The sequence below is a fragment of the Mytilus californianus genome, unplaced genomic scaffold (assembly GCF_021869535.1).
Source record: "Mytilus californianus isolate M0D057914Y unplaced genomic scaffold, xbMytCali1.0.p SCAF_5, whole genome shotgun sequence".
In the NCBI taxonomy this organism is placed as follows: domain Eukaryota; kingdom Metazoa; phylum Mollusca; class Bivalvia; order Mytilida; family Mytilidae; genus Mytilus; species Mytilus californianus.
Genome location: NW_026262701.1, coordinates 12,230,302 through 12,252,123, shown reverse-complemented (window position 1 = coordinate 12,252,123; position 21,822 = coordinate 12,230,302). Strand labels below are relative to the sequence as shown.

At 31.3% G+C, this 21,822-nt stretch overlaps 1 protein-coding gene across 2 annotated transcripts; it reads left to right on the top strand.

Moving 5' to 3' along the window:
• Nucleotides 1-1,551: 1,551 nt before the first annotated feature.
• Nucleotides 1,552-21,233, top strand: LOC127701129 (uncharacterized). Of its 2 annotated transcripts, none has more exons than XM_052204920.1 (11): nt 1,552-1,610; nt 7,150-7,257; nt 8,404-8,547; nt 8,881-9,003; nt 10,771-10,848; nt 11,304-11,429; nt 12,156-12,287; nt 13,723-13,827; nt 17,467-17,598; nt 19,743-19,889; nt 21,134-21,233. In XM_052204920.1, exons 2-11 carry the CDS (start codon nt 7,152-7,154, stop codon nt 21,163-21,165), a joined length of 1,125 nt encoding a protein of 374 aa, XP_052060880.1. In that variant the 5' UTR covers nt 1,552-1,610; nt 7,150-7,151; the 3' UTR covers nt 21,166-21,233. The 2 variants fall into 2 exon arrangements, with proteins under 2 accessions (XP_052060880.1, XP_052060879.1); XM_052204919.1 differs by lacking the exon at nt 1,552-1,610 and adding an exon at nt 4,156-4,322.
• Nucleotides 21,234-21,822: the final 589 nt, after the last annotated feature.

Sequence of the window (21,822 nt, the reverse complement as noted above, 5' to 3'; positions counted from 1 at the left end):
CATTAGAAAACATTGAAAATGTTCAGTATATATTGAAATTATTTAGCCAAGACTATATAGCAGTATGCAAAAAGATCATTTGACGCAGAATTTGGGGTAGATTACGTAAAAAGATATAGATTTTCAGTGTTATTCTGCCAAAGTTTTGAAAAAAATTTTCTATAATACTGTATCATGAACTTATTCTAAAACATTTCACCTGGATCATGTGGATAGCAAAGGTTTTAAAGATACATGTATCACCGCTCATCAAGAAGTTCTATTTTCATATTAACCACCTTTCGTTCTTCTGATTGATTGATGTTATGTTAACATCAGGTAGTTAATATTTCATGCGTATTCGGGACAAACCAAATCAATTAAAAATTTAAACCGTAGGTTCTGTAAAATAGGTCAACGGGGTTGATGGGGCTAAAAATTTCGACTGTCACTGATAACATTATGCTTGAAAGGACAAAACATTTTCCCTTTAGTGGAAACATATGCACCTCTCAAAGAGCTTATGCATTTGCCGCTATGTTACGTAGATTAAGACATTATTGAAATTTAAATTGCTGATCATTTTTCAATACATATATTGATTTTATAAAACATAATTGGAGGGGTTTTGGGCTAAAATACTGAAATTTAGATTACAGCAATATTGAGAATGTAAAGTTACGCGTTCAGATGAAGATTCCAATATTTTCAGTGTTTATTGGAAGTATAAAGGGTTAAAAGGATGAATTTAGAAATCCTTGTGCTAAATGCTTTGTCATGTACACATACATCTGTGATTCTAAATTAATGGTTAATAACTAGCTTGACAAAAATACTGACAATTGTCAAAGAAAAAAAAAATGCTGAGATTTTGAAGAAGCTTTTTCATGAGATCCTACCTTTACATAAATAATGAAAAACATCATGACAATGGCAATATCATGTGGAGAATATAACGAGCGAATAAAACTTATTGAATTGTGAAAGCAATTATCGGAAAATCTTATTTGCGAAAACTGTTTTATAGTTATACTGTAATGCTAATGAAGTGGCAGCTTGAAGTAAAACTGCGAAAGCATAGATTTGTATCTAAAAATATTTATTTATAATAGTGAGATATTTGTTCATTTTGTTATTCGTATTTCATGCTATATGTATTCTTTGACATTTATTTCATGATAAAACCGATTTTTCATTACTTTTGACTAGGTGTTTATTTAATACATCTAATTCATTTAAAATTGAAGTTTTGCCATGCCATTTATAGCATTACATGCCACTATTGTATCGTCCACTCCTGACTGAAATAGGGCGTAATCGACCAGGACATTAAGTCGTGACTTCACTCAAAAGAAATGATGAACATATTGAACATATACAGATGGAACAAATTTGTGTGATTCATTGTGTCTTTGCAACCCGCTGACAAGATAAAAAGGCAAAATTTCATCAAAGTTTAAGACGTTGCATATGTTGCCATTAACAAATTATAAATTTAATCAAACGAAAGCAAAATTAATGAAGTATCGGTATTAATTGATAAAAATCTTACAGGATTCACCAAAAGGTGTGCGGCGGTTCAACTATCTAGACCTAGAGGGTATTTATTGTAGACTCAACCCAGAAACAAGGTAGAGTAAAGAAATTTGGTTAGGGTAATATTTAGATTAAAGAAGATCTGAAATTATTTTACGATAGCTATTTAAAAACAGATATTTGTAAGAAAGTAACCTTAAATATTAACATGTTTTGATAAAATACTTTTGTTTTAATATAGTACTGTAAAAATATTAAAAAAAATAATAAACTCGTGTTTTTTCTTTTAAAACATAGAGTTTGTTGAACTGTATTCATAATATTTTCCTTTCGGTAGCTCACAAGGGACTCGAGACCATACCATTCTTAGACTTATCTTAGTATCAATTTCAGCATTTGTTACTCCCAGTTTTTGTTGAAAATGTTCAAACTATACACCAGAAACTGATAACATTGAATTTATTTCACAGTTAGGTCAATGGTCATCATTTGGGTTGACATCGCTTACCATAATTTCATTCTGTGTTGCAATACATTATATATATACTCAATGTCGTTCTCAACCACACACTCAAGTCCTACTAGAAGTCAGTAATCGTATACATTGTGTTGTTATCCCAATTCTCAATTTACCCCTTTGCCCTTCAGATTTGGAAATTTCTGCACCAAATGACATTCGTAATTTAGAATTTCAGGAACTTTTATAACCAGATTTCATGTTGCTCGGTGTGGATTCTATATAGTCAATATCAATACAAAACAAGAAACCCTTATCCCTGACACAATGCCAATCAATCCGATAAAAGCCAGAATCTTGAAAAGTGTTATGTCAACCACGTTTACTTCATATATTTTGATCGCACACCACAAATATTTTAAAATTGTATAATTTATTAAAATAATACAAAGTCATGTAATAACAAGCTGGATTAATGTTTTCTATCATGCCGATCTTATGTATACCAATGTCTGTACTTATGTGTTCTATTCTTTCATATTGCAGCTGTTATTTAGTACCTGTATTGATTTAACATTTCAATTTGAATAATTTCATTTATTTTCAAAATCTGTTCATTATAAGTAACAATTAAGTGTCAGTATATTTTCACAAAGACGGAAATTTGTTTCAAGATAATACTTTTGATAAATAATAGATAGTCACAGCTTTACATAGTTCTTAATTTTCTTATGTAAAGACTGATTAATCCTGTAGTCATTTCAATTAGCGCTTATTCGGCCTAAAACCTAAGCGACAGATTTTTGTTATGTAATAAGTCAGGAGGACCGTTATGGGTTCTCAATTACATAAACCTTTGTTAGATTAATTAATAAACCTGTAGTGTACATCACCTGGAAACAAAGTCACATTACTTTGGTATTTTTGTGGCATTGGTGGTCACTTGCAAAGTGACCGTCAATAAAGAAAGTTCATATTTCTATTTGTCTGTATTTGTCCTGGTGATCATGAGTCAAACATTTTAATAGTTGTCTAATATTTCAAATATAAATCGAATTCATATGATATTTAGTAAAAGCTAGTTTCGTAAAGTATTCAAAAACTTGTGTAAATATATTTCATCTCTGAATTTAAAAGAGTAACTAAAAGATTCTGTAAGTAAAACTTAGTAAACATCTCACCTCACGAAGTGATTAAATTATTTGAGTGTAAATATTTAAAATGTGCTTTTGTGTGTTAAAAGGTAAGGTTAGTTGTCTTAATTACCAAGGTTATTTTTCTTATTTAATTCACGGTTATTTTATTCAATCTATGTATCGGTGCGCTGCTGCAAAGTATTGTAATGGTTATAAGTCAAGTCAAATATAGAGTTATCTCCCATATGAAAATAGCATTTTCATAACCACTTCAAAAATCAAAGTAACCAAGGGAGTCCAAGTGAAAATGAACCATTTCAAAGACTCATTAGGTAAATCTCAAATCATAGACCATGCGTTTACACGCAAACAATGTTCCGTAAATGTAAAAAGGTCAAATAGATCCTCAACGAGGATGTTCAAAGTTTCGGTACATGAAATTGCAGCAGGCCCGTGTTTTTGTGTAAATAGCGCATTTAATTAGTTATTGTACTGTTATATATTGTCTGTCAGTTTTATTATCATAAGTCTCGATTCCTAGTTTCATGTTAAAGCTAACAAATCAATGCCTATAATATAAGAATGAAAAATACAGTCAGTCTCAATTTTGCATTGAAACTTATAGTCAAAACTCATATTTAATAGTAAAGGAGCTTAGATATATTGATATCTGTTATATTAAGTACGGCTAGCATATTCATTCATTCTTTTATTGTGTTTTGAGCTAATTTACCCAAGTAATTCAGTATTCAGCTAGTTTCCCCATTCTTGTACATATTTCAGTCATTAATAATGTTCAGATCATTATTCAGATTAAATGCGTCTTTTGCTTGGCATGATCAAATGTTCAATAAGTATATAAGCGTCGTTATAAGAATCGTGTTGATTCTTGAATTCATCATGTTCATATTGCATTCCATTGTTCATTGTATTCACATTTCATTCTATTGTGTATCGTCTTATATATAATATGCACTTGCAAAGTGACTGTCAATAAAGAAAGTTCAAATTTCTATTTGTCTATATTTTTCCAGTCAACCAGTCAGCGGTTATCTGTTCCAATACACATCAGTCAGACATCATTGGTCACACACAACATCATACAAAGTCGCAAGTCTGAACTGTGTCTCAGTTTTTGGTCCGGGGAAAGATTTGACAGCTTCAACTTTAGATTGATCAACTTTGACACCGTCTTCTGAAATTCTGTGACCAAGGTAAAGAGCCTCTTTTTATGCAAACTCACATTTGCTTGGTTTCAAAGTTAACCCTGCTGATAAAAGTCTATCAAAAACCAACTGGAGATGTTTAATATGTTCCTCAAAGTTTCTACTGAATACCTAAATATCATCTACAGATACCAAGGTTATTAGGTGCATGCTGAAATGATGCAGGTGCTGAGGCTATTCCAAATGGAAGTCTCTTCCACTGATATACACCACTTGATGTTACAAAAGAAGATTTATGAGCAGTGTATTGGAACAGAGTGTATTGGAACAGATTACCGCTGACTGATTGCCTGGAAAAATACAGACAAATAGAAATATAAATATGAACTTTCTTTATTAACGGTCACTTTTCAAGTACATATAATATATAAGACAATACACAATAGAACGAAATATGAATACAGTGAACAATAGAATGCAATATGAACATGATGAATTCAAGAATCAACACGATTCTTATAACGACGCTTATAGACTTATGGAACATTTGATCATACCAAGCAAAAGTCGCATTTAATCTGAATAATGATCTGAACATCATTAATGACTGAAATATGTTCAAGAATAGGGAAACTAGCTGAATACTGAATTACTTAGGGAAATTAGCTCAAAACACAATAAAAAAACCGATTAATTATGTAAGCTATACTTAATAAAACAGATATTAATATATCTAAGCTCCTTTACTACCAAAAATATGAATTTTGACTTTAAGTTTCAATACTAAATTTAGACTGACTGTATTTTGCATAGTTATATTATAAAACTTGGTTTGTTAGCATTATGAAACTAGGAATCGTGACTTATAATAATAAAACTGACAGACAATATAACAGTACAATCAATAATTAAATGCGCTATTTACACAAAAACACGGGCCTACTGCTATTTCATGCACCGAAACTTTGAACATCCTCGTAGAGGATCTATTTGAACTTTTAACATTTACGGAACATTGTTTGCGTGTAAACGCATGGTCTATGACTTGGGATTTACCTATTGAGTATTTGAAATGGTACATTTTCACTTGGACTCCCATGATTACTTTGATTTTTGATGTGGTTATAAAAATGCTATATATTTGACTTGAATTATAACCATTACAATACTTTGCAGCAGCGCACCGATACATAGATTGAATAAAATAACTTTGAATAAAATAAGAAAAATAACCTTGCTAGTTGAGACAACTAACCTTGCCTTTTAACACACAAAAACACACATTAAATATTTACACTCAAATTATTTAATCACTTCGTGAGATGTTAACTAAGTTTTACTTGCAGAATCGTTTAGTTAATCTTTTAATTTCAGAGATGAAATATATTTTCACAAGTTTTTGAATACTTTACGAAACTAGATTTCACTTAATATCATATGAATTCGATTTATATTTGATATATTAGACAACTATTAAAAATGTATGAATCACCTGGACAAATACAGACAAATATAAATGTGAACTTTCTTTATTGACGGTCAGTTTGCAAGTGACCACCAATGCCACAAAAATACCAAAGTCATGTGACTTTGTTTCCAGGTGAGGTACACTACGAGTTTATTAATTAATCTAACAAAGGTGTATGTGATTGAGAACCCTGAACGGTCCTCCTGACTTATTACATAACAAAAATCTGTCGCTTAGGTTTTAGACCAAATAAGAGCTAATTGAAATGACTAAAGGATTAATCATTCTTTACATAAGAAAACTTAAGAACTATGTAAAGCTGTGACTATCTATTATTTATCAAAAGCATTATCTTGAAACAAATTTCCGTCTTTGTGAAAGTATACTGACACTTTATTGTTACTTATAACACAGAAAGTTAAATAAGCAAAAATCGTTACATGTCAATAAAATTGAGACATTTTTTCATTAAATAATTGAATTTATTTTTTTCACATGAAATTTTAATGTAAATTTTATAAATAAGTTAATAAGGATGGAACAAAGAAAAGTTCAGAGACTGAATTTTTGTTAATTATTCTTTAAATTGATTCTATAAATTCAGATTGTTCTAAAAAAAAATTGGAGAAATAAAACAAAACATCAGTTACTCCATTTTTAAGAATGTGAATTTAAGCTTGAATGTAATTTGGGCACTCCTCATTGCAGAATCATGAATCGTTTGGAGGTCGGTTTAAACACATTTTCTATGATTTAATATGGATTCAAAATTCAATTAGTGGCACTATATAGTAAAAATGAATACATCTACAAAATTTATACAGAATGGAAACTTTTGTCTGGATCATAAAAACACGTTGGTGAAAAAACTGTCAAAATAGGTGTAATTTGGGTACCCTCAGATTACAAATATCAATTGCATTTTATAGTCATTATAGAACCAAGGAGTAATTTTATTATTTAAACAAACCGTATCAGTAATGACGACTAACTTCTTATGTGTTTACGAGACTCGTCTATTTGGTTCTTTTTATCAATCTGGAGTCAATTTTGATTTAAAAATAAAAAAAAAAAAACACTGAATCGAAATCAAAATTGTTAAAAGTTTTAAAGGACACAACAGTCGCTTCAAACAGACCTGATAGTAAAACGGATACCATCTTATTCCTACATGATAGTATAAATACACATTTTCAGAAAAATGTTTTCTTCCAATGCTAGTATAATTGATGTTGGAAGATTTGTAAATTAAATTTTTATCTCTTAGTTGGTTTTTCCAATACAAGTTATGGGAATGGATCTTCTAAATATTATTAACACCTGTATACGAATCATGTATCTAAAATGCCGATAGTTTACAACGGATAATCTAGCTTCAAATTAATAAAAAAAAAATCTTTTTTTCAGACATGCTGAACAAAATAGTTTTGGCTTTAACGATATGTTATTGTGCTTCTCACTTACACTTTGATAACCCGCAACAATTCGGTCCTCCTCTTTTCGATCCTTTCTCAGGTATGTGTACTTACAAATTTCATTTTATTTCTCTCATTTTTCTTTTTCTATTATTTACACTCTTTAAAATGTAAGCTTCCGCAGATTTAAAATGGCCGCTTTAATTAGCACATTTTATCATTGAAATTAAAGAAAATAGTTATCAGAGTCGGGTATTTGTGGTTGATATAGTCTGCTTTACTGTACATTATTTTTTTAAATTCCTATTATCATTCTTTGTATTAGTATTTTGACAATGATGTGTTTTAATCATAACGCTGATAGCGTTATCGTATACGATGTTCATACAATTCATTTCACACTAATTAGAAAAAAAACCAAATTATCCTATCTGTCATATATTTTGCAATTTCCGGGTGGAATTTTTGAAACAATGGTGGTGTCGTTCAGCCTATTCATGCACCATTAAAGAAAAAGAAGTGATATATGATATATTTAAAAAAAAAAGATTTTCAATTGGTAAAGATTACTAAAAATAAAGTTTTAGTAAAAATTAAAAAATTAAGTATAATAAAAATACTGAACTGCAAGGTAAATTAAAAAAAAGGTAACAAAATCAAACGTTATCAACCAACGGAACGCTGAAAAACAACTGTAACATTCCTGACTTGGTACAGGCATTTGCCGAAAAAAAATGTTCAACTTTAAGTCCAGATACAGCACACAATTTACAAATATATTCGACTGTAATTCATTTTAAAAAACACCATTTGCCCATCAGGTTCATGGTACAGTTATGGAATAAGAACACGTTTTAATTGTATAACCCTGCATATTATAGTAATATTTCAGTATAATGGGGTTTAAAACATATACATTTAAACTTATAAAAATAAGGTATGATTGCCGATGAGACAACTATGCACCAAAGTTCAAATGAAGTTGATGAAAGCTTACTCAACTAAGCATTAGGAGTTGTTCTTTTACTTAAACATGATACTTATAACTCCGCTGGATTTCAAGGTTCTGGATTAAAGTCAACATGCCATAATAATATTGTATAAACTTTCGAAATCCTTTTGATTTAAATATCAAAACCTCACACTGATCAAGATTTTGCTTTGACATCTCAAAAATGTAAATGATAAAGTATTTGCAACATTTAATATTTGGTTACAACAGTAACATTATTAATTTCTAAAACAGATGGGCCAGTTAGTTGCAAGTACGACGACACTATTTATGAATTGGAAGCTGTACATGATATAACTCCTGGAGACTGTAGCACATCTGGAAGATGTACGATGAAAGCGTCTGAATTTGGAGCCGAATGGAAACAGATAAAAGTGGGTTGGTATGATGATAAATGTACATTTTTCATAAAATATTATTTACCATTATAGTTTATATATTATATAGACATATTTACAACATTGTACATAAAGTCTTGTCGCAGTAGTCAGTAAGCTTACTTAAATTGTTCCAGTGCTAGGAAACATAACAAAAACAGAAATCATGACATAACTATGTATTATATGCTTATAATCCATCCAACATTTGGGTAAAATGAAATAGCGCTTTAGAATATAAAAAATAGAGGATAAAGTTTATCATAATTAAAACAAATATGCATACATAGCGTTTTTTTTATAATCATATCATAACATAATGTTCTTCTAACAGCTTGTAAAGAACCATTGCATCCTGGAAAATGTTACAGTGATAAAGATGAATGGTTGGCTGGCTGTTCATTGAAGCACTGCATCAAACATTCAGATGGAAGTTTTGAAGAAAAAACAATCGAACGTAAATATTAAAAATTAAAAAGGATATTTGCATGGCTCAGTCTGGAACAAAACTTTAATAATTTGAATGGTTTTAAAGTTTTAGATTTAGTCAACAATTTTTAGTTTTAGTTTAGTGTCAGCACTCCTTGATCAACTTTTTTCACAAGTTTGTGTTGTTTGTTATTTACATTTACAGTATATCTATATTGGATGTGTTAATTAAATTAAAACAGTTTGAAATAATTATCTACAAGGGATAACTTTTATTGCATCCATCACTTTTGCATTCATTATACTTGGACTTCATGGAAATGGAAAAAAAGATCTTTATAGCAGCCCTTGATCATAATGGGTATATGCTTATGTGAAAAACTATATAAACATAGTAAACAAATAAGAGACAGAAGACACCAAATGTACAATAAAAAATCATTCGTCGAAGTTAACCCGACCATACCATTGTAAATAATGAAAAACTACGAAAAGACATATAACAGTCTACAAATCACTACATAAAAACGAAAGACTGAGAAACACGAACACCACCAAAAACCGGGGATAATCTTGGTATGTCTTGTTAAACACATACATGGTGATGAAAAAACAACAAACAAACTAGCAAAAAATCAAAACATGAAATAATTTAAACGTATTATTTAATAGTGATTTTTAAATATTCATGGTGACATACGAAGGTTCCTTTTGGCATTGCACATGGTTATGCTCCTCTCGCACTGTTTATGACGTCTTCATCCGATGGATGTATAGTAATTAATACTATAATCTGATTAATTTATAGTTGCATTGTTTGGGTATGAACTAGTTATCATCATGATCAGTAAAATGTAATTGCGAGTATTCTTAGATCGGCACTTTTTGTCTCTCGTCTTAATGTTAGTTATTTTCCGATCTGATGATTCAAGCCATTTCCAACTGATTTTTACGCTTTGTTCTTATGTAATGCTGTTTCATGACTGACCGAGGTTAGGGGACAGTTGAGCACTCACAAACATGTTTTATCTCGCACATTCAAAATGTGCATGTTTCAAGTAAGGAGTCTGTAATTTAGTGGTTGTTGTTGGTTGCTGTATATCATATTTGTTTTTCGTTTATTGTTTTGTCATAAATCAGGTTTGTTGGTTCGTTTCGTTGGAATTGTTTCACATTTTGCCATGTCGGAACTGTCATAGCGGACTATACGGTATAGGTTTTTGGTCATTTTTGAAGGCCGTTTTGTGACTCATAGCTGCTTAAATCCGCTTCATTTGGACTTGTTTGGATAGTTGTCTCATTATACCTGGACGCAAAATATATAAATGTAAACATTTGTATCCTATTTTTACATTGATCAGTTTTGCTAATTGTTCTTGACACCAAGGGTATCATCACCTCAGTAGTCCTTGCTTCTTCATTAAAATGGTATATACTAAACATACCGTTCTTATTTTCCCCGTTCATAAATTAAGAAATTATTCGTTACAACTCCCGCAGTCGAAGTTGACATTGTGGGTTTGGCTATTGCTTTTCATGTCACTTTGTTGTCAAGTAGGTCCTCGTGTATTCAATGTTTTTATATATCCTTGGATTTGAACTTAGTGTTACTAATACAGTAAAATAACCCTGCGTTTCCGTCCAACATAACTTTTTATCATTACGACTGAGAAAAGTGAAAACCAAATTCAACGTAAAAAAAAACACACAAAAAAACAAAAACGCGCAAATCTACGATAAAAATTATTTTAAAACAGCGCTGCGTTAAATGATGTATTTGATTTTATTTTTGCAGAAATTCCAGAAGGTGACTCTGTGGTTAAAGTATCAAATGACGGGTGTAAATTCTACAATTGTCAGTCGATCGTACCAGGTACTTAGACATGCATAACTTATCTCCTTCTTTAGCCCTTTTAACGGTTCTGTTCATTTAGGGCTATGATTTAGATTAAATGTGTAAAAGTAAAAAACAACTAAGCTATTCCTCTACTTTTACAAATCCTCGATTATCATTTTGTATCAAATACTAGATCCCCCATTTCATGCATTTGTGGCCCATTTTTTTGTATCTTCATAATTTTCTTTTTTAATTCAGACGTCACTGAATAGTCTTTTGTTGACGAAACGCGCGTATGGCGTACACAATTTTAATTCTGGTATCTATGATGAGTTTATTTATTGTTTATACATTGTACAGAAATGTAGCTTACTTAACGCTCGTGATTCCTCTTTCTGGTAATAAAATCAATCAAATTAATATCATTAAACTTATTACCTTTCCACGTCGTTAATTTTAAGTTAACTACTGTCAATGCTAATTTTTATTAGGTTGTTATTACAAGAGACAAAAGAAATGTTACCCAGTAGGAACGAAAAAAAGGGTTGGTTGTAGCAGAATTGAATGCAGGCTTGATGCAACAGGGAAGAAAGCCTCGTTCATTGGAACGACAATACGTAAGTCTGCATATAAAGTTATTTACACCATATCTCATATATTTTTCTACTCTTAATTTGTATATATTTAACATTATCATATATAGAAACAACCGTGTTTGATTCCATCAGAAACATATTATGTCAAGTGTCAATGAAATCAGAAAATTTGGCTTACTGAAAGGAACGTTAGAATTTATTATTTCTTTGCCTTGAATTTACTTCTATACGTGTTCTTATAAATAAACTTCGTTATCGTGCTTAGCATTTCTCCAATCGTAATTCAACATATGAGAACATGAAAAAGGGAGCTAACAGACCAGAAAAGCGAAAAAAACAATACAATTCAATACTGTTGATGTGCTGTCCAAATATCAAGTCATTCTGTGCAGTAGTATTGGAAAATGTGTGACAAAAAATCTCAAGTTCATTCAAAATATTGAAAAATTCAAAGTATCGGCAAACTGTAAGTAGGAGTTCACACTTTACAACTCATCACTGTCAAGCGGCTGATCAAATATGAAGCAATTTTGTAGTTTCTCAGAAAAGTGTGACGAAAATATGTGTTGGACCAACAGATGGACGGACAAAGAGGATGGCACTATGGATTCACTACTGGAGCGTGGGTATAATATGAAAACATGATGAGTAGACATTCATAAAACAATATCACAAACACAAGAGTAGAGAACAAAGAGTTACACAATATTGATTCTACTACTTAATTATTAAGTTACAATTCTTTAGAATGTCGGTCTTTTGGAAAATGTGTCGATGTCGGAGCAATATGGTTGAATACAAAAAGATGTATCCATCAGATATGTACGAAGAATGTTGACGAATTCGGAACGGAATTACACCGTGTAAAAAGAACACGAGGTAACTCAACTATATTTATCTCAACATTACAAAAAATATTCAAATATACTCAATATTTCTCTTTTATTTTATGTTGATTTGCACTTCAATCTACATCTGTCATCAGGACACTGGTTTGCATCGCACATTATTTCAGAGTTGCTTTTGTTTATTGTGGCTTGTATTTAATTACTGATATACTTATAATCTTTAAAAGTGAAAACGAAAAATCGTTCGATTACGGACCGTAACACAACGCATTAGTATTTAAAGAATAATTACATATCCTAATTTGTCCATTTTAATTATTTTTTTCCTTTACGGATGAAAAATGGAATTAAAATAAATGTCCAGTTCCAGAATAGTCATGGTAGTTATTGCGCACAGATATCACTTATTGTCAAATTATGTCTTGCCTTCCTTCTAGAAATCCTTCATTGCGGACAGTTCGAAAGCTATACATTTTCCAATCGTATACATTAATTGACCAGCGCGATGTGCTTCGAACCGACATATGTTGTTATACGATTTGCAACTGATTTTTATAGATTGGTCTTATGTTGTGCTGTAACACCACTGTCTCATTTGAATGAGGGTTGAGCACTCACAAACATGTTTAACCCCGACACATTTTATTTGTGTCTGTCTCAAGTAAGGATCCAGTAATTCAGTGGCTATCGTTGGTTCATGCTTATCATATTTGCTTTTCGTATATTGAATTGTTATAAATTAGACTTTTGTTTGAATTGTTTCACATTTTTCATGTCGAGGCCTTTTATTGCTCACTTTCCGTTATTTCATTGTTGAAGGTCATACGGTGACCTTTAATTGCTAACCATCTCGTCATTTGAACTCTTGTGGATAGTTGTCTCATTGACAATCATAACAGATCTCCTTATTTATATAAATTGAGTGTACAGGTTATACTTGGTGGTATGTTACAGAGCTTGAGATATTTTTACAAATTTTCTTCACATGAGGTTGTTCCTTGAATGGCAGATAATGAAACAAGAGCTCTTTATAGTGTTCAACATCATAATAGGACCTACCATCAAAATTTTACTTGATATGATCAACCCGACGAGTACTGAAACTACTTACCCTTTCGGAACACCTGACTTTAACCCCTATGCTTTTGCTGGGTTCGTGTTACTTAATATATTTGATTTCAGTATACAGTCCTGAAGACATTTGGTTGTCGTTATTCGTTTGGCCATGCTATTATTTGTTTTTTCTTGATTGATGGTTTATATTGCTCCACATTTGCATTTTCGTTTTTGAAACTAAATAGTTAATTTTGCACAATATTTGAAATTTTGGTTTTTAATTCTCTTCAATTCGTAATGGTTACAAATTAAGAAACAGTTATACCCAAAATTAACAATGGGTAATATGGCAGTGCATTAGCTCGCGTTTATGATCATTATGAAGTAAATTTTCGTATATTTATGACAAGGTTGTAGAATGTACGGCAAATGTAGCGCACCAGGACATATAATCCAGATTAACCCTTGCTCAGAAGCCGTCTGTGGAAGAGGTCGATGGGTGTTTAATAAAAGAGGTAAGTAGTGTAAGAAGTGAGCACAGACACATGCAAACAAGTTTGAAAAGTATTTTCACTTTTCTCATTGTTTATCTCGAATTATATACACGATAAAGGTTAAAGTAACATTTTTCTATAATAAAAATATCCTCAAATCGTATTTGTAATTACACATATAACCAAATAATATTTGTTGTTTTTCTAAATGTTTTAATCATTTTATTCTTAACATATTATGGACGAATCTAGCTTTCAGATATTTTTCTTCCATTCCGTTTTAAGTTTAAATAATACTTTAATCTTTTATCAACTTTACCTAAGTAAATCTCTACACTTGGTATATGATGTATTTAAACATTTACCGTAAATGTATTCCCCCTGCATTATTGAAGATTTAAAAAAAAATATGGTTAAGTCTTTGAAATTCACTTTAAACGAATCCAACTGCATGGCTCAAGTGTCCGTTCTTTACATAGTAGTATAGTATATTTGTTAATTAGTTCCCTGTAATTAATCGGCGGAAGACCGTAGTAATCAGTTTATCTCTCCGTCTGTACAAGAATGTGTCCATTAATTTAAAGATAATTTCTGTTCTCTAACTTTAATACGCCTTGTCGTTAAGTTATGAAACTTGGACACTTCTATAGATATAAAGAGTTCAATAAAAAAAAAACCTACATGGACGAAAGCTAGTTCAGCTTGATTACTCCTGTGAATATGTTCAAAAATCATTTCTTCATTAGAACACCTTTATATTAAAGTTTGGGAAAGATACTTGGAAAGTCTATGCACCACTATTGAAAGATATGTTGTGTACCAGGAAAAACCCATACGTTGATAATCTTGGTCAAAAAGATAGTTGAACTTCGACACTCCCGTGCATATGCATGAATTAACCGTGAACACTTCAAAAACTACATCCCACTTTACTTGTGAAAAATTGTCGGGACCCTTTGTTGTGACTCTCATCATCACTATCCTTTAGTTGTTACAAACGTCAAACCTTTCCCAAACTAAGTTGAAAATAAGGGGGAAAAAAGTAAAATCACAAAAATACTGAACTTCGAGGAAAATTCAATCGGAAAGTCCCTAATCACATGGCAAAATCAAATGACAAAACACATCAAACGAATGGACAACTGTCATATTCCTGACTTGGTACAGGCATTTTCAAATGTAGAAATCGGTGGATTGAACCTGGTTTTATAGCGCTAAACCTCTCACTTGTACGACAGTCTCATCAAATTCCGTTATATTTACAACGATGCGTAAACAAAACAGACATAATAAATAAAATAGTCAAAATATGGGTACAGCAGTCATCACTGTGTTACAATATTAAAGCAAACGATCACTACGTACACACCGTATCTTGTTATATTTTGCAGTAGATTCGATGTTTTATCAGTCTAATGCAACAAGAGTTTTGCGCAAAACTACAGTCATGTTGAAAAAGACAAATATTTATTCTCTTCAACTTATATTAAAAGTTTACATTGTCATCCTTAACGATATATTGAGAAAAAAAGGTGAACGGCAAAGATATGTTGTCTCCAAACAATTTCAGATTTTGTACTATTTTATATTCCTAGCCGAATTCTATATGTAAGCACCGAACTAACGAAAACTAAATACAGCTGAGATATGGCAAGTACAATTATCTAGCCCCTAAATGTGAAATAATAAAAAATGTAATTTCTTTGAAATTTATGTAAATTTAATTGATAAATTTACAGGATTGTTAAATACGGACACATAGGTGCAGAATGTCAAAATGCACATTACTACACATTACATTACCAAGTTTTTGGCAAAATGTTGGCTACAACTTGAACCAAAATGGTATTTTACCCTGGTCATAATTTTTTGTATATTACAAAGATCCTAAAATTAAACTGTTTTGTAGTGTTTGCAATGTTGTAAGAGGTTTGAAGACCTCATTTGTTAGTTTTGTAGGACAGAAAAATGTTTTAAAAAACGACATGTTTTAGATAAATTTCACTATAACATCTGTAGGACGTTAATTGTTAGATAATTGACCTTCTAAATGTTCGAATTCAAGGGCCTGAAATATGGCATAGGCATACCATCTCCCTTTAAGTGAATAAAACGCAGTTCTAATATTGGTGCGCTGAATTCAAGAGGTACAAAAATATATAGAAAATTAAAGCCCTGTATTACTGATGCCAAGGATATCTCAAGGAGATATTATATCAAAAGTAAAGCAGTTTGTATAAACAGTAACCTCATTTGGTTTGTCGATATTATAAAGGTGTTTAATAACTTATGTGAATTTACCTAGTCCAAATGGGTTTTCCAAGAGAAATATCCAATATTATACATGGAAGATAGAAACCACAATCAAATAAATCAAGTTTAACACTTTTTCGTTTTCCAATTACCATCACCACCTGCTGACACCTAGCTATCGAAATGCAATGTGGGTTAGTAATTTGTTCATTCCTTTTGAATATAATTTATTTGAAGTTATGTATAAAAAGAGGATAATACAAATGATCACAACTTAAATAGTCCTCTCCTAAATATATATATTAGTTATAATGTATAAATAGTTATAAAGACAATATTAACTTTAAACAATTATAGATTTGTTATTTCAAACTATAAACAACAGAAAGAGGACACAATTTCCGAAACAAATCACAGCCATACGTCATCTTTATTTACTTACCGCTCTTTAAATAAATGTATAAAAAATCAAAACGTCCACTTTTTCGAAAAACATGAAAGACTTCTTAACTAAAAACTTATTTTGGTAAACAGTTACAACTTGCGTTTTAGTTTCCATTTAGTTTAGTAGCCATTTCTAAAGACTGAACAAAACGTAAGCTATTTATTTTGATTTAAGCATAAAAAGATGTATTCAAAGAATAAATGAAAGTTTTCTTCAGTCTGACTGTTGCACCCACAGCGTTGGTAATTCCTTATATTGAATCTATAACGGTCGTAATTATGTTTTGAACATGTATATCGAAGTATTGTTTATAAGATGTAACCTTAAAATCCGGCATATTGCGGTTTTTGATTGATGGAATTAGTCTGGTAGGAAATACTTTAATCTTGAGATTGAATCTTTATTACTACTGGTTTCGTCGATTTCACTTTTTTAATAGCTTGGTTGTTTTCTATAAACATGATTTGTTTGTACCTACAAAATGATATAATCAGGTCAGTGTTGTTTTTAAAGATTGTAGCCGGTAACAGTACAGGAGGTTCATTATTGTTCGTAGATCATAAGAAGCTTGTCCATGATACGTATTGTATAATAACGGAAGTTTTCCTCGATGTCTTCTATCTATCGGAATGAGGAATCATGCGCCAAAAATCTGCAGGTTTTTTGTGTGTACTTTTTTTTTATTGTTTTTTTAAAGTTTTTGTTTTTGTCTTTTTAGTGGGTGGTGGTAATGTTAGTAGAAACAATTTTCATATTTGATGTTGATGGTAAACCTAAAGTCTCTGTTATTAATTCACATTGTTTTACAGCAAACAGTTAAGGACCTGACATATTATTAGACAACTTTCTATTCACGAAGACTTTACGTTGACCTTACGTTGACCTATAGATATCTTTTAATTATTTGCCGTCATATTGACGTTTACCCCTCTTTTTATTCATTGTCGTTACTGAAATTCTAGGTTGTTACATTGATGGTCAATGTAAAGAGCATTTTGAAGAATGGAAAAATTCTGTATGTGACACTGATAAGTGCATTGTGACAATTACTAACAGATATGGACCAAAATTGCAGATAAGGCACGTAAAGTCAGGTAGGTTAAAGGACAGATCCTACTTCTCATGTTTTGTACTCATATTATTTTTTAAAGATGAATACATTGTTTTTAAATTTAAGACGAGCAGGGGTCCTTCTTGATATGTACACAAAATAACTTCCATAAAAATGCACACGTGAAAAAGTAAACTGCAGGAGACTAGAAAAGTTTGGACTTCCTCATTTAAGATAAAACAGTAGTATACCGGTGTTCAAAAGTCATACATTGATTGGGAGAAAACAAATCCGGGTTACAAACTAAAACCGAGGGAAACACATCAACTATCTATCACCTGAGATCACCCCCAGTTTTTGGTGGGGTTCGTGTTGCTTAGTCTTTGGTTTTCTATGTTGTGTCATCTGTACTATTATTTGTCTGTTTGTCTTTTTATTTTTGGCCATGGCGTTGTCAGTTTGTTTTCGATCTATGAGTTTGACTGTCCCTCCGGTATCTTTCGTCCCTCTTCTATAAGAGGAAAACAAAGGAACAACAGGAACACTGAAGTGCAACAAAAACAAACGCCAACATACATAGAAACGAACTATTTGATAACAACTGCCATATTCCTGACTTGGTACAGAACATTTTAAGAAAAAATAGTGGGTTGAACCTGGTTTAATGGCTAGCCAAACCTCCCGATTTTTGACAATGTTAAAAAATATCGCTAAAATGACAACACTATGTGACAGAAATACAGCACAAACACATAATATAATAGTCGACACAACAAGCAAACCGCAGAACAACAACAAGCATATTCCACCAACGACAGATACCACAGGATACCACAAACAGTGACGCGCTTACGTATCTAACATGCAATCTCGAACTTTATACAATTATTTTCACAATACTCGTCCAAACAATTTTCATGACAATGATGTTATGGAAAGGCAATTTTATAATTATTAGGACTACAAACGATAAGACATAACAGATTATCCAACCGAAACCATAACAGAAACATCAAAGTTAAATACATGAATGTTAGAAGTACAAAATACCGAGACACGTCGTGAAGCAATTCAAATTCACACTCGGTATAACAGTCATATTCGGGAATATTACAATGATGGTATTGAAGGTCAATTTTATAATTATTTGGACAACAAACGATAAGACATAACGCATTATTCAACCGAAACCATAACAAAGACATCAAAAAAAAATACATGAATGTTGGATGTACAAAATACAGAGACACGTCGTATAGCAATGCAAGTTCGCACTAGATATAACAGTCATATTCGGGAATAGGTCACGTTCGGTACTTAGCAGACAGACAACATAGATGTAAAACCACAATCTAAGACGTGGTAAAAATGTCATTAGTTAGTTTAGACATAGACACATCGTAAAGATCAACCAATTCGTGATGGTGTCTATAAAATTTACGGAGTGTCATTTTTAATCTTTCCTCCTCATAACTCTGTTGGAGCAATAGAAGCACACAATGCAGCCCCGGAAATTTTCTTTTTCGCCATCAAGGAAGTGCATTCAACAACAACTAACACACTCTCTTGATCCTCTTGGTATATAAAACTTTTACAAGCGCAGATCGACCAGTGATATTTTTTTTTCATAATAAAACAGTATGAGTTGATATTTAATATTTTCCAGTGATTTATTTAAATTGTTTTCTTCCATTGTTAGGAAAAACAAAATATTTTATGATTATATTGTTCTAATCTCACGTGACCTAATCTCCTTAAACAAAGTGATATTGTTAAATCAACGTCACTGTGTGAATAAAAAGAGATCTAGGGTAAATGTCAAAGTGAGAAAAACACCAAAACAAATCTTAGGGTCAAATTATTTTCTTCAACCATGACAGAAGATTATACGAGGTATTAATATTTAATGTCCTTTTAACAACCACTGGCTCGATATGGCTGTTGATAGTCATTTTGTTTTCATCTAGAATATCACTAGTCCAATGGTCAAATTTCCGTTCTCGACATGAAAAAGCATTGACGCTGTTCTTTTCATATAATCGCTGCAACCAGTTGGAGTTATTTTGGTTTCAATGCTATTCCAACTTTGTTATTGGTTTGGTCGTGTTGTTAAAATTCGGAGGGGGATTGCGATATTTATTCTCTTAGAATTGTTGCTTGCAAGTTAAATACATTCTTTGAATCCAGGATGTAAAGATTCTGAAGGAACCTGTCGTGACGTGAATGACACATGGGATGAACCATCAATGGATATCGATAGCACATGTCCAGATTCATTTAAGGCTGTGGCAAAATGCAGGCGATATAGGATGGTAGTTACTTATGAAAGTAAATGTAAGTATCCTTCATTAAACACGTCGAATTGAATTTTTTAATATGATTAAAGGAAGGAATGAGCTACACGACAACGAAACAGCAAAAATAGACACACACAAAAAACAGGCAACTGAAACATCGTTTGAACTGTTGTAATATAAATTCATAAATTTGAAACATCTAAAAACATGATGAAATTTTATTTGCCTTTTTTTACAACAAGGCAGTTTTAGTTTACAAACCAAAACAAAAGTCGCTTTGAATAATAATATTTTTAAAAAAGTGCATTAGTATTATAAATTGCATGATTTTACAAAAATCGTAAGTTACGTTACACAATCTCAGTGGCTTCAAATTAAGAGTTAAAGGTGGTCCGAAGTATTTAAGTGTTATCTTTCCAAAATTTGTATGAGTTTAAATGTCTTCTAACAAAAATATTTTAAGTAGATAGTCGATAAGTATTCAGTTTATTTGTAATTGTCAAGTTAATCTGCTTACCCTTCCGGAGCATTTGAGATCAATCTCGGTTTTTGGTGGGGTTAGTGTTGCTCAGTCGTTAGTTTTCTGTGTTGTGTTTTGTGTACTGTTGTTTTTCTTTTCGGTATTTTTAAATTTGTGCCATGGCGTTGTCAGTTTATTTTCGAATTATGAGTTTGAATATCAACTTTGGTATATTTTCGACTCTCTTTTTATCAAACATCGACGCTTATCTTGTATAATACAATTGTCAAACAGCCTGCTGTACATCAGTAAACTACTGTCGCCTTAATATCCAACAACTACCTTCTTGATCGAATGTCAAATCTTTGAGTTCGATCCTTAAATAGAAATTAAAATTCTGTACATTTATAGAGTTTTTAAACCTACCTTCAGGAAATTTAAGATTTCAAGAAGAGTAAATACAAAAGCAAAAAGTATAACAGCATCTTTACTCTATCCTCAAAATATGTTTAATTAGCAGAAAGGAAGTCGTACTATTTGGGCGTTGACCTCGAGTTAAGACCTGATCAAGTATAACGGGTTTTTTTTATCATGTAAATAGCAAGGGGAAATCCAATCATCGCATTCTCGGGTTGATTTGGAAGATTTGTATTGATGGCACAAAATTATGTTTATAACTAAATCTAATATAAGATTAAGTTAAGGTATTGATATCTTTTTCAAAACAATACATAAAGAGGTATGCACTCAATTTGTTTCAGTATATAGTGTTATACTACAATATATTCATGAACATATAAACATAAAACACTTTTTTGCAGGTATTGATGATGAGGGGAGTACTAGAAAATAATAACGACGTTGTGACAAGAAATAACGTCGAGGCAAAACATAACAATCAATAAATTTCTATGCCATATACACGTGTATTTCCATTATTCATGTAATGCATTTCACATTACGATTCTTTTCTTTTTTCTCAATCAATGATGTTCTATGGTTGAAACTGCGAAGTACATGCCTAATTCCTTCCTAATTATTTATATATATAAACTTCTTAAATTGTTTGGTTTGTCACATGATCCTTTCCAATTCATAGAAGAATATATTCCGTAACTCATTGTTGACGATTCTATACCATGTATACAGTAAACGTATATAATAAAAAAAAATAACGAAATAAAGCTTGCTGAGAGTTTTCTTGATATTCAACATTAGTATGTCAACATTACACGGATTCTACTTATCACGTACAGATGCTGTTAGAAAACTGAGACTTCTATAAAATGTCAGTAGTCAAATTTTAAAAGTAGACAAAAAAAAAACATTTCATTAAGAAAACATCGTTTCATTAAAGACGTAGCTTTAAATGGGATGATGAAAAATTCAAGAACTAAAAAAATAAGAAGATGATATTATAGCCACTCAGACAACTTTCCACCATAGACTAAATGACGTAAAAGTTTGTTACTTTAAAGTTAAGTACATCTATTGTTCATATTCCTATTGC